General features: G+C 47.8%; 1 protein-coding gene across 1 annotated transcript in view; it reads right to left on the minus strand.

Annotated features, from left to right (window-relative positions):
• The window catches only part of ehbp1 (EH domain binding protein 1), a 344,316-nt gene that overhangs the window by 223,726 nt on the left and 106,903 nt on the right, over positions 1-13,687 (minus strand). The window contains 1 exon segment of the mRNA XM_090217692.1: positions 3,839-4,073. Coding sequence (XP_090073818.1) covers positions 3,839-4,073 — 235 coding nt within the window.

Consider the following 13,687-nt stretch of genomic DNA (forward strand, 5'->3'; position numbering starts at 1 on the left):
GGGTGCTTTGCTGCAGGAGGGTCTGGTGCACTTCACAAAATAGATGGAATCATGAGGAAGGACAATTATGTGGATATATTGAAGCAACATCTCAAGACATCAGTCAGGAAGTTAAAGCTTTGTCGCAAATGGGTCTTCCAAATGGACAATGACCCCAAGCATACTTCCAAAGTTGTGGCAAAATGGCTTAAAGACAACAAAGTCAAGGTATTGGAGGGCCATCACAAAGCCTTGACCTCAATCCCACAGAACATTTGTGGGCAGAACTGAAAAAGCGTGTGCCAGCAAGGAGGTCTACAAACCTACAAACATTTAAACTGAGTTTAAATGTATTTGGCTAAGGTGCATGCAAACTTCCGACTTCAACTGGAACTACTGATGAAGGTACTGTCTCACCACGCTTCTGATGAAGGTACTGTCTCACCTAGCTACTGATGAAGGTACTGTCTCACCACGCTACTGATGAAGGTACTGTCTCACCTAGCTACTGATGAAGGTATTGTCTCACCTCGCTACTGATGAAGGTACCGTCTCACCTAGCTATTGATGAAGGTACTGTCTCACCACGCTACTGATGAAGGTACTGTCTCACCACGCTACTGATGAAGGTACTGTCTCACCACGCTACTGATGAAGGTACTGTCTCACCTAGCTACTGATGAAGGTACTGTCTCACCTAGCTACTGATGAAGGTACTGTCTCACCACGCTACTGATGAAGGTACTGTCTCACCTAGCTACTGATGAAGGTACTGTCTCACCACGCTACTGATGAAGGTACTGTCTCACCTAGCTACTGATGAAGGTACTGTCTCACCACGCTACTGATGAAGGTACTGTCTCACCTAGCTACTGATGAAGGTACTGTCTCACCACGCTACTGATGAAGGTACTGTCTCACCACGCTACTGATGAAGGTACTGTCTCACCTAGCTACTGATGAAGGTACTGTCTCACCTCGCTACTGATGAAGGTACTGTCTCACCTAGCTACTGATGAAGGTACTGTCTCACCTAGCTACTGATGAAGGTACTGTCTCACCACGCTACTGATGAAGGTACTGTCTCACCTAGCTACTGATGAAGGTACTGTCTCACCTAGCTACTGATGAAGGTACTGTCTCATCACGCTACTGATGAAGGTACTGTCTCATCACGCTACTGATGAAGGTACTGTCTCACCTAGCTACTGATGAAGGTACTGTCTCACCTAGCTACTGATGAAGGTATTGTCTCACCTAGCTACTGATGAAGGTACTGTCTCATCACGCTACTGATGAAGGTACTGCCTCACCTAGCTACTGATGAAGGTATTGTCTCACCTAGCTACTGATGAAGGTACTGTCTCACCACGCTACTGATGAAGGTACTGTCTCACCACGCTACTGATGAAGGTACTGTCTCATCATGCTACTGATGAAGGTACTGTCTCACCTCGCTACTGATGAAGATACTGTCTCATCACGCTACTGATGAAGGTACTGTCTCACCTAGCTACTGATGAAGGTATTGTCTCACCTAGCTACTGATGAAGGTATTGTCTCACCTAGCTACTGATGAAGGTACTGTCTCACCACGCTACTGATGAAGGTATTGTCTCACCTAGCTACTGATGAAGGTACTGTCTCACCACGCTACTGATGAAGGTACTGTCTCACCTAGCTACTGATGAAGGTACTGTCTCACCTAGATACTGATGAAGGTACTGTCTCATCACGCTACTGATGAAGGTACTGTCTCACCACGCTACTGATGAAGGTACTGTCTCACCACGCTACTGATGAAGGTACTGTCTCACCTAGCTACTGATGAAGGTACCGTCTCACCTAGCTATTGATGAAGGTACTGTCTCATCACGCTACTGATGAAGGTACTGTCTCACCACGCTACTGATGAAGGTACTGCCTCACCACGCTACTGATGAAGGTACTGTCTCACCACGCTACTGATGAAGGTACTGTCTCATCACGCTACTGATGAAGGTACTGTCTCACCTCGCTACTGATGACGGTACTGTCTCACCTAGCTACTGATGTAGGTACTGTCTCACCTCGCTACTGATGAAGGTACTGTCTCACCTAGCTACTGATGAAGGTACTGTCTCACCACGCTACTGATGAAGGTACGGTCTCACCACGCTACTAATGAAGGTTCTGTCTGGAAGCAGCTCTGGATGAGAGCGTCTGTTTAATGACTAAATGTCCATGTTAAAATCATACTCTTATACAAAGAGTGGAGGATACAAGAACACAGCCTGTCCTGATTCACCACAGCCTGTCCTGATTCACCACAGCCTGTCCTGATTCACCACAGCTTGTCCTGATTCACCACAGCCTGTCCTGATTCACCACAGCCTGTCCTGATCCACCACAGCCTGTCCTGATTCACCACAGCCTGTCCTGATTCACCACAGCCTGTCCTGATCCACCACAGCCTGTTGTTGAAGAGGTAGCCTTAACACCATGACAAACTGGACTAACACACACACACACACACACACACACACACGGAGGACTTAAACAAGACCACACACAAGCAGATGCACACACACACACACACCACCCACACCACCCACACCCACACACACCCACCACCCACACACACACACACGCCACCCACACACACACACACGCCACCCACCCACACCACACACACCCACACACCACCCCCACACACACACACACCACCCACCCACACACCACCCACACACACACCACACACACAAAACATTGAGAAGCAGAGGAACAGCCTGTGTTTTTTGGGCAAACTGGAATCTGTGCGTACTAACACACAGACACATACACACGTGTGTAGGAGTTTCTCATCATTGTGTGTGTGTGTGTGTGTGTGTGTGTGTGTGTGTGTGTGTGTGTGTGTGTGTGTGTGTGTGTGTGTGTGTGTGTTTTTCGCTGTGAGAATATTTACAGAAACCAAACCCTATTCTCACCACCTCTACATGTTAAAGTCTGAGCCTCATTTTCCACTGGATATCTCTCCTGCAACAGCCTCAGTTTCTCTCCCCCCTCCTCTCTCTCCCTCCTCTCTCCCCCTCTCTCCCTCCTCTCTCCCTCCTCTCTCCCTCCTCTCTCCCTCTCTCTCACTCACTCCTCTCTCTCTCCCTCTCTCACTCACTCCTCTCTCCCTCCTCTCTCTCTCCCCTATCTCCCTCCCCTCTCTCCCTCCCCTCTCTCCCTCCTCCGCTGAGCTCTAAAGACAGGGGCAGCCCTTGGCGGAGTGCAGCCCACCACAGGCCACTGAGTCTGGGTAATTAAAGTTGTTTAGACCCCCTCACCCACAGTCACACGGCTGTGCAGCTGGTTGATAAACCTTCCTTAATGACATAGTACCACCATTACTGTTACCGCACCAAGTCCTACACAACTACAACAGCCAGCCACGGAGGGAGGGTGTGTGTGTGTGTCCGCGGGGGGGGGTTATGGGGGCAGATGGGGTTCTTACCCCCCCTGTAATCAGTCTGCTGATGTGTTTAAGCCCCTCATATGCTTTCTGCCCTGCATCTCATATAGACTACTTAAACCCCCCCCCACCCCCCCCACCCAATCACTCCCGGCCACTGGGGTGGCTCATCATGTGTGTGTGACCACCAGCCGTTTAATTACAACTAGCAGAAATGCAGAATTTAAATAAATAAATAAACAAACAAACAACCCAATAAACTAATACCTATATTCAGATGAGGAGGTTGGAGGTGACTGGACACACACGGAGGCACATGCAAACACAACTACACACACTTTGTGAGCAACCACACACACACACACACACACACGTCATGAATACCCCTACTCTAGTGCCACTACCCTCTTCAAAGAGTCTTACCTTAGGGGAGGAGAAGGCCAGATCTCGCCCCACCACAGCTGCCACGGCACTGGGTCTACTGGGCATGAATCTCTCCCTCTCTGCCCCCTCCCTGGAGGTGTTGGGGGCCGAGGGGCTGGGGCCTGGAGGTCTGGGAGGTAGCGGGGCTCTCCTCTTCTGGTTACTGAAGTCTGGAGAGGGGCCCCCGGAGGGCCGGGATGGGCTGGAGGTCCGGGGCTCGTAGAACGGGTTGGATCTGAAGGAGAGAGGGAGACGGAGGGGGGAAGGCAGAGTGAGGGAGGGGAGAGACGGAGATGGAGGGGGGAAGACGGAGTGAGGGAGGGGAGAGACGGAGATGGAGGGGGGAAGACGGAGTGAGGGAGGGGAGAGACGGAGATGGAGGGGGGAGACGAAGTGAGGGAGGGGAGAGACAGAGTGAGGGGGGAGAGGGAGAGAGGGAGACGGAGGGGGGAAGACGGAGTGAGGGAGGGGAGAGACGGAGATGGAGGGGGGAAGACGGAGTGAGGGAGGGGAGAGATGGAGATGGAGGGGGGAAGACAGAGTGAGGGAGGGGAGAGACGGAGTGAGGGGGGAGAGGGAGAGAGGGAAAGGGATGGGGAGTGAGGGGGGAGGGAGAGAGGGAAAGGGATGGGGAGTGAGGGGGGAGGGAGAGAGGGAAGGGGAGAGAGGGAGTGAGGGAAATGGATAGGAAGTGAGGGAGGGGAGAGGGAGTGAGGGAGGGGAGAGGGAAAGAAAGAGGGAGAGGAGAGAGATATGGCATATCAAAAGATTGCATCATAATGTAATTTTACAGGCATTGTATAACTTTACATCCTCTAAAACTCTTCTGTTTTTTGTTAAATGTAATTTATTTCACTTTTATTTAACCAGGTGGGCTAGTTGAGAACACCTTTATTTAACCAGGTGGGCCAGTTGAGAACACCTTTATTTAACCAGGTAGGCCAGTTGAGAACACCTTTATTTAACCAGGTAGGCCAGTTGAGAACACCTTTATTTAACCAGGTAGGCTAGTTGAGAACACCTTTATTTAACCAGGTCGGCCAGTTGAGAACACTTTTATTTAACCAGGTGGGCCAGTTGAGAACACCTTTATTTAACCAGGTGGGCCAGTTGAGAACAAGTTTTCATTTACAACTGCGACCTGGTCAAGATAAAGCAAAGCAAAGCAGTGCAACAAAAACAACAACACAGAGTTACACCTGGAATAAACAAACGTACAGTCAATAACACTTCACTGTACTTTACTTAGGAACACACATTCAACACTAAAATAGCTGACCAGGTACCTCAGAGCTACAACACGGTTAGCATTACCGGCTAACAGTACCTCAGAGCCACAACACGGCTAGCAGTACCTCAGAGCCACAACAAGGTTAGCAATACCAACCCAGACACACATGGTTAGCATTACCACAGAGCCACAACACGGCTAGCAGTACCAACCCAGTCACAACACGGCTAGCAGTACCAAACCAGCCACAACACGGCTAGCAGTCCCTCAGAGCCACAACACGGCTAGCAGTACCAAACCAGCCACAACACGGCTAGCAGTACCTCAGAGCCACAACAAGGTTAGCAATACCAACCCAGACACACATGGTTAGTGTTGTAATAACATATTAAAACATGTAATGACGCATTCACGGACTGTTGTTAAACACACTGATAACCCATGAATATACACTGCTCCAAACCCTTTGGGATGGGCTACAAAGACAATGAACTCTGTCAAGAACCAATGAGATACAGACAACAGGCTGGAGAGGACTGTCTATCACCTACGAACAACCAACCAGGAGCCAGGACTACTAGAATCTACCTACGTCATTCCAATGTATAAATGTACTGCCCAAATATGTGTTACGCCCTCTTTTTCCGAAACCTCCCTAAGAGTGGACGATAAGAGCCGTGCTGCACGTTTGCCAGATATCACTATGCTAGATTAAAAGGCCTCAAATATACCATATCCGCCTTGTCCAGAGTCTCATCTTGGTCTTGTCTCTCCTATAAATAATTCATGAACATTAGCATTACCACAGAGCCACAACACGGCTAGCAGTACCAACCCAGTCACAACACGGCTAGCAGTACCAACCCAGTCACAACACGGCTAGCAGTACCAAACCAGCCACAACACGGCTAGCAGTACCAAACCAGCCACAACACGGCTAGCAGTCCCTCAGAGCCACAACACGGCTAGCAGTACCAAACCAGCCACAACACAGTTAGCAGTACCTCAGAACCACAACACGGCTAGCAGTACCTCAGAACCACAACACGGCTAGCAGTACCTCAGAGCCACAACACGGCTAGCAGTACCTCAGAGCCACACGGCTAGTATTACCTCAGAACCACAACACGGCTAGCAGTACCTCAGAACCACACGGCTAGTAGTACCTCAGAACCACATGGCTAGTAGTAAGTCAAAAGTACACACACAACGTTGAGTTAAACGGATGGTTGGGTAACACAGGACACAGGTGCTCTGAGGTCAGCTCTGAGTGACCTCATATCCCAACTGCCATGCTGGGCACTGACAGACACACACACACACACAGGATCTTATCAATACACAGGTCAGCCAGCCCCCGCAGGGTTGAAACGGACTACACCGCTCCACGTCACTCATTCAACACTCACCACTCACACACAGCCAGAGACCTAGGGGAAGGGGGGGGGGGTTGGCTAGGTATATCAGGCTGAAAGAAACAGACAAGTTCAGTGTGTATCTAACCCCGGCCAAGAGAACGGAGGAGAAAGGAGGATAGAGAAGCAGAGCCATAGAGGCTGTGGCATTCATCTTTGACAGACCTGCCTTGGCTAAAAGACATGTGAAAAGACCCAGGCTGCAGTCCAATCGTGTCATTTTTACTCCCCCTCAGCCCAGCCACTTTCCCTCAGGGTATCCCTGTCGAAACCGGATGCAGTATGATTGCCATCTTAAGTGGCGGTCCAATTCACAAACCTTACCACCCCCCCTCTGCCCTCGATTTAGCTCAAGGGAGCAAGTGAACTACTTTGATCACTCACGGGCTTGTTATGACCCACAATTCAATGCAAACTGCAGTCACGTGTCAAACGAAGTGCCACGAAGTGTCCGATTCAATCAAGACGACTGCATCTGTCGGCATGTGAGAGATAAGTACTACTCTTGCATGCTAGCTAGCAAACAAATACATATAGACAACATTCATTTTAGATGTTGCAAAGGAAAATGTGATGCTCAAAGTGTCTCAGACTCATAGTGAGGATCCTATAAATGTAGCTAGCTAAACACATTTTTGGGGCGGAATTTTAAAATATATTGGAACAAATAACCAAAGCTAACTAGCCAGCTATGGGTAACTATAGCTTACGACCTGAGAAGAGCGCCATGTTAGCTTGCGAGGTGCATAAATAGCTTTAGGTTGGTTATTAGGCACAAGTTCAGAGCTTTCCAAGAAGGACGTTGCCTATCAGATCATCACGGTCTCTAGCATAGACGGGAGAATTTGAAGGTACACTAAGATGTGACAATGTAAAACTTCATTGAAGGGCGGTGCACAGTAGTGGCCAAAAGTTTTGAGAATGACACAAATATGAATTTTCACAAAGTCTACTGCCTCAGTTTGTATGATGGCAATTTGCATATACTCCAGTATGTTATGAAGAGTGATCAGATGAATTGCAATTAATGGCAAAGTCCCTTTTCGCCATGCAAATGAACTGAATCCCCCAAAAACATTTCCACTGCATTTCAGCCCTGCCACAAAAGGACCAGCTGACATGTCAGTGATTATCTCGTTAACACAGGTGTGAGTGTTGATGAGGACAAGGCTGGAGATCACTCTGTCATGCTGATTGAGTTTGAATAACAGAAAAGGAGGGTGGTGCTTAGAATCATTGTTCTTCCTCTGTCAACCATGGTTACCTGCAAGGAAACACGTGCCGTCATCATTGCTTTGCACAAAAAGGGCTTCACAGGCAAAAGGATATTGCTGCCAGTAAGATTGCACCTAAAATCGACCATTTATCGGATCATCAAGAACTTCAAGGAGAGCGGTACAATTGTTGTAAAGAAGGCTTCAGGGCGCCCAAGAAAGTCCAGAAAGCGCCAGGACCAGCTCTTAAAGTTGATTCAGCTGCGGGATCGGGGCACCATCAGTACAGAGCTTGCTCAGGAATGGCAGCAGGCAGGTGTGAGTGCATCTGCACGCACAGTGAGGCGAAGACCTTGGAGGATGGCCGGGTGTCAAGAAGGGCAGCAAAGAAGCCACTTCTCTCCAGGAAAAACATCAGGGACAGACTGATATTCTGCAAAAGGTAAAGAGAATGGACTGCTGAGGTTAAAGTCACTTTCTCTGATGAATCCCCTTTCCGATTTTTGGGACATCCATAAAACAGCTTGTCCGGAGAAGACAAGGTGAGCGCTACTATCAGTCCTGTGTCATGCCAACAGTAAAGCATCCTGAGACCATTCATGTGTGGGGTTGCTTCTCAGCCAAGGGAGTGGGCTCACTCACAATTTTGTCTAAGAACACAGCCATGAATAAAGAATGGTACCAACACATCCTCTGAGAGCAACTTCTCCTAACCATCCAGAAACAGTTGGTGACAAAGGGGGTTGAGAGGAGGAATGTTAGCCAGGGGGTTGAGAGGAGGAATGTTAGTGTGGGGGTTGGGAGGAGGATTGTTAGTGAGGGGGTTGAGAGGAGGAATGTTTGAGGGGGTTGGGAGGAGGAATGTTAGTGAGGGAGTTGGGAGGAGGAATGTTAGCCAGGGGGTTGAGAGGAGGAATGTTTGAGGGGGTTGAGAGGAGGAATGTTTGAGGGGGTTGAGAGGAGGAATGTTAGCCAGGGGTTTGGGAGGAGTAATGTTAGCCAGGGGGTTGAGATGAGGAATGTTAGCCAGGGGGTTGGGAGGAGGAATGTTAGCTAGGGGGGTGGGAGGAGGAATGTTAGCCAGGGGGTTGGGAGGAGGAATGTTAGTCAGGGGGTTGGGAGGAGGAATGTTAGCCAGGGGGTTGGGAGGAGGAATGTTAGCGAGGGGGTTGAGAGGAGGAATGTTAGTGAGGGGGTTGGGAGGAGGAATGTTAGTGAGGGGGTTGGGAGGAGGAATGTTAGTCAGGGGGTTGGGAGGAGGAATGTTAGCCAGGGGGTTGGGAGGAGGAATGTTAGTCAGGGGGTTGGGACGAGGAATGTTAGTGAGGGGGTTGGGAGGAGGAATGTTTGAGGGGGTTGAGAGGAGGAATGTTAGCAAGGGGGTTGGGAGGAGGAATGTTAGCCAGGGGGTTGAGATGAGGAATGTTTGAGGGGGTTGAAAGGAGGAATGTTAGCCAGGGGGTTGGGAGGAGGAATGTTAGCCAGGGGGTTGGGAGGAGGAATGTTAGCCAGGGGGTTGGGAGGAGGAATGTTAGTGAGTGGGTTGGGAGGAGGAATGTTAGTGAGGGGTTTGGGAGGAGGAATGTTAGTGAGGGGGTTGGGAGGAGGAATGTTAGTCAGGGGGTTGGGAGGAGGAATGTTAGTCAAGGGGTTGGGAGGAGGAATGTTAGTGAGGGGGTTGGGAGGAGGAATGTTTGAGGGGGTTGAGAGGAGGAATGTTAGCCAGGGGGTTGAGAGGAGGATTGTTAGCCAGTGTGTTGGGAGGAAGAATGTTAGTGAGGGGGTTGATTTGAGGAATGTTAGCGAGGGGGTTGATTTGAGGAATGTTAGCGAGGGGGTTGAGAGGAGGAATGTTAGCGAGGGGGTTGAGAGGAGGAATGTTAGTCAAGGGGTTGAGTATTCTAGGGTTTTGACAAAGTTAAAGGGTCACCATAGGAAATATCCCCTCAACCCAAACTGTATTATATCCAAGTTAATTTAGAGTTTACCCAAGAGAACTGTACCCCACCTCCACAACTCACCAAAATGGAAGGTTTGACTAATTGTAAATTGCTGTTCGACAAGGAGTCATGAGGCAGTATTTTGTAGTGAGAGGGGGTGAAGAGGGATGGAGGACAGAGGTGAGGGGGATAGAGGGGGCAGACAAGCAGAAAGAATGCAGGGAACAACCGAGTCCTTGTTTCTGAAAGAGCTCCCAAGTCACTCTGTGTTTTAGAGTTGGGGGGGGGGCCTTGTGTAACTCGCACAAGGTTACACACACACATATACAGACACACACACAAAGACAAACACAGATACACACACACACACACACACGAAGACAAACACAGATACACACACGAAGACAAACACAGATACACACGAAGACAAACACAGATACACACACACACGAAGACACACACACCAGGGTTTCTGTTAGCTGGCAATTGACTGCTTTTGTCCTTTTTTGTTGCCGATAAATAAAACTGTTGCCGGGCAGAAATGACAAGGAGAAAAAAAATAATCCCATAGTTGTTTTATTAATCTGACGGAAATACATTTGACCGTCATGCTTATCGGTCTATAGGTAATTTGCATAATTTAGCGGAATTAAATTGGCCTGTGTGTATTTTCATTGGTCATCGCGTATCTTATTTATCCAACACAACTATCACACGCGCACAGCATTCAGAGACTATTTTGAGAGGGATTTCTCCTGCATCTCCTCGTCTGGTTGCTGCCGGAGTAAAACATGCTTTTAATAAACCCATTCATTGCGCCAAAATGCGAAATGCAATCACGTGTTAAACACAGTTTTGGTGCACGATTTAAAAATAGCTATTTTTATTTCTCAACTGGTAGTTGAAGCGCGCCTCCCATTCACCATTCAGGTGCAGGCGACAGGCTAAGAGCGCTTCTTTCACCCGTTTACAATGTGAGCCGGAGGCAGCGTGCACTCTGAAAATACTTCATTGTCTGAAACCTGAATGTTTTATTTCATATTATGAAGCATGTCTAACCTTGCTTCATAAGGAGCCTGTAGCCAAAATCTGACCGTGGAAACGTGGAGGCAAATATTTTATAAAGAGTTCCTAGGGCGGCGCGTGAGTTTCAAGTTTGGCGACGCTTCAAATGTATCTTGTCATTTCTACCGTTCCGCGTGTCAGTTCTGATTTTCATATGCGCATTTTCGTGTTTAATGTCAATAATAACCTTCTCGTTTCTCAAAATCATTGTCACGTGGTTAATCATAAAAATGCTACAAAGTTCAAATCACCAGCCTCTGTTACATGGATGTATTGATACACTGTGATCCAGCCTCTGTTACATGGATGCATTGATACACTGTGATCCAGCCTCTGTTACATGGACACATTGATACACTGCGATCCAGCCTCTGTTACATGGATGCATTGATACACTGTGATCCAGCCTCTGTCACATGGACACATTGATACACTGTGATCCAGCCTCTGTCACATTGATACACTGTGATCCAGCCTCTGACACATTGATACACTGTGATCCAGCCTCTGTTACATGGATGCATTGATACACTGTGATCCAGCCTCTGTTACATGGACACATTGATACACTGTGATCCAGCCTCTGTTACATGGATGCATTGATACACTGTGATCCAGCCTCTGTCACATGGACACATTGATACACTGTGATCCAGCCTCTGTCACATTGATACACTGTGATCCAGCCTCTGACACATTGATACACTGTGATCCAGCCTCTGTTACATGGATGCATTGATACACTGTGATCCAGCCTCTGTCACATTGATACACTGTGATCCAGCCTCTGTTACATGGATGCATTGATACACTGTGATCCAGCCTCTGTTACATGGATGCATTGATACACTGTGATCCAGCCTCTGTTACATTGATACACTGTGATCCAGCCTCTGTTACATGGATGCATTGATACACTGTGATCCAGCCTCTGTTACATGGATGCATTGATACACTGTCATCCAGCCTCTGTTACATGGATGCATTGATACACTGTGATCCAGCCTCTGTCACATGGATGCATTGATACACTGTGATCCAGCCTCTGTCACATGGACACATTGATACACTGTGATCCAGCCTCTGTTACATGGATGCATTGATACACTGTGATCCATTGGCGGCTAATGAAATTAGCACATGGAACTCACAGCCTATTGGTCAATGCTGCAGTAGGACTATAACTGCCCCCGCTCTTTCACACTGAGGATTGGTGATTAGAGGGGGAGATTGGTGGAAAGATTTTAAAATCATTTATTGTGAGGAACTGTAGATTTAATATATTATCATTCGCAATGGATGTTAAACAAACACACTTTCCTACATTTCCGTGCAGGAGGCCAGGTACATCTCTACGCGCTCAGGCATGCGTGTTCTTCCTCAACATTATCAGGCCAGGTACATCTCTACGCGCTCAGGCATGCGTGTGCTTCCTCAACATTATCAGGCCAGGTACTTCTCTACGGGCTCAGGCATGCGTGTTCTTCCTCAACATTATCAGGCCAGGTACTTCTCTACGGGCTCAGGCATGCGTGTTCTTCCTCAACATTATCAGGCCAGGTACTTCTCTACGGGCTCAGGCATGCGTGTTCTTCCTCAACATTATCAGGCCAGGTACTTCTCTACGGGCTCAGGCATGCGTGTTCTTCCTCAACATTATCGGGACAGAGAGAGCAGACATGTGCCCGTTCCCTCACATGGAGCACTCCAAACAAAAGACGATGAAAAAGTACAAATCGAAAAAAAATAATGGCTATTAAATGATTAAATGATCCTAAACTTGTTTCTCACAAGTGTAACAAGTTGTAACAAGTGTAACAAGTTGAGAATGAGAACTGTAAATGACTGTAATTAATACATGCATTTACATAAAATGAAGTAACCAAATGATGGGGATTAATGGTACATTTACTACTGGTGACAAATGTAATGGAGAATGAATACAAATAAACAATAAAAAGGCAAACAATTCACACAATGAAACAATGAATGAACGGTCGGGAGACAGCTGAGCCATTCTGGAGAGAGACTGGCCTATATCTTCACCATTTTAAATTATACACCACACATTATCTTCACACTGACAGACGCAACTCAATAAGTCAGCTAGATCTGTGACCACGCACACGCTGCCCAAATTGAGAGCTTCCGAAATAGGCATAGACCAACGGGCTTGTGATCTGAAACTAGAGGTCGACCGATTAATCGGAATGGCCGATTAATTAGGGCCGATTTCAAGTTTTCATAACAATCTGAAATCGGTATTTTTGGGCGCTGATTTCCGATTATTAAAAAAAAAAAAAACTTGTTTTTATAACTTTTATTTAACCTGGCAAGTCAGTTAAGAACAAATTCTTATTTTCAATAACGGCCTAGGAACAGTGGGTTAACTGCCTTGTTCAGGGGAACAGTGGGTTAACTGCCTTGTTCAGGGGAACAGTGGGTTAACTGCCTTGTTCAGGGGAACAGTGGGTTAACTGCCTTGTTCAGGGGAACAGTGGGTTAACTGCCTTGTTCAGGGGAACAGTGGGTTAACTGCCTTGTTCAGGGGAACAGTGGGTTAACTGCCTTGTTCAGGGGAACAGTGGGTTAACTGCCTTGTTCAGGGGAACAGTGGGTTAACTGCCTTGTTCAGGGGCACAGTGGGTTAACTGCCTTGTTCAGGGGAACAGTGGGTTAACTGCCTTGTTCAGGGGAACAGTGGGTTAACTGCCTTGTTCAGGGGAACAGTGGGTTAACTGCCTTGTTCAGGGGAACTGTGGGTTAACTGCCTTGTTCAGGGGCAGAACGACAGATTTTTACCTTGTCAGCTCAGGGGTTCCAATCTTGCAACCTCACAGTTAACTAGTCCAACGCTCTAACCATTGCACTCCACGAGTAGCCTGCCTGTTACGTGAATGCAGTAGAAGCCAAGGTAAATTGCTAGCTAGCATTAAACTTATCTCATAAAAATCAATCAATCATAATCACTAGTTATAACTACT

The sequence above is a fragment of the Oncorhynchus mykiss genome, chromosome 23 (assembly GCF_057628025.1).
Source record: "Oncorhynchus mykiss isolate SJ-2025 chromosome 23, ASM5762802v1, whole genome shotgun sequence".
NCBI lineage: Eukaryota > Metazoa > Chordata > Actinopteri > Salmoniformes > Salmonidae > Oncorhynchus > Oncorhynchus mykiss.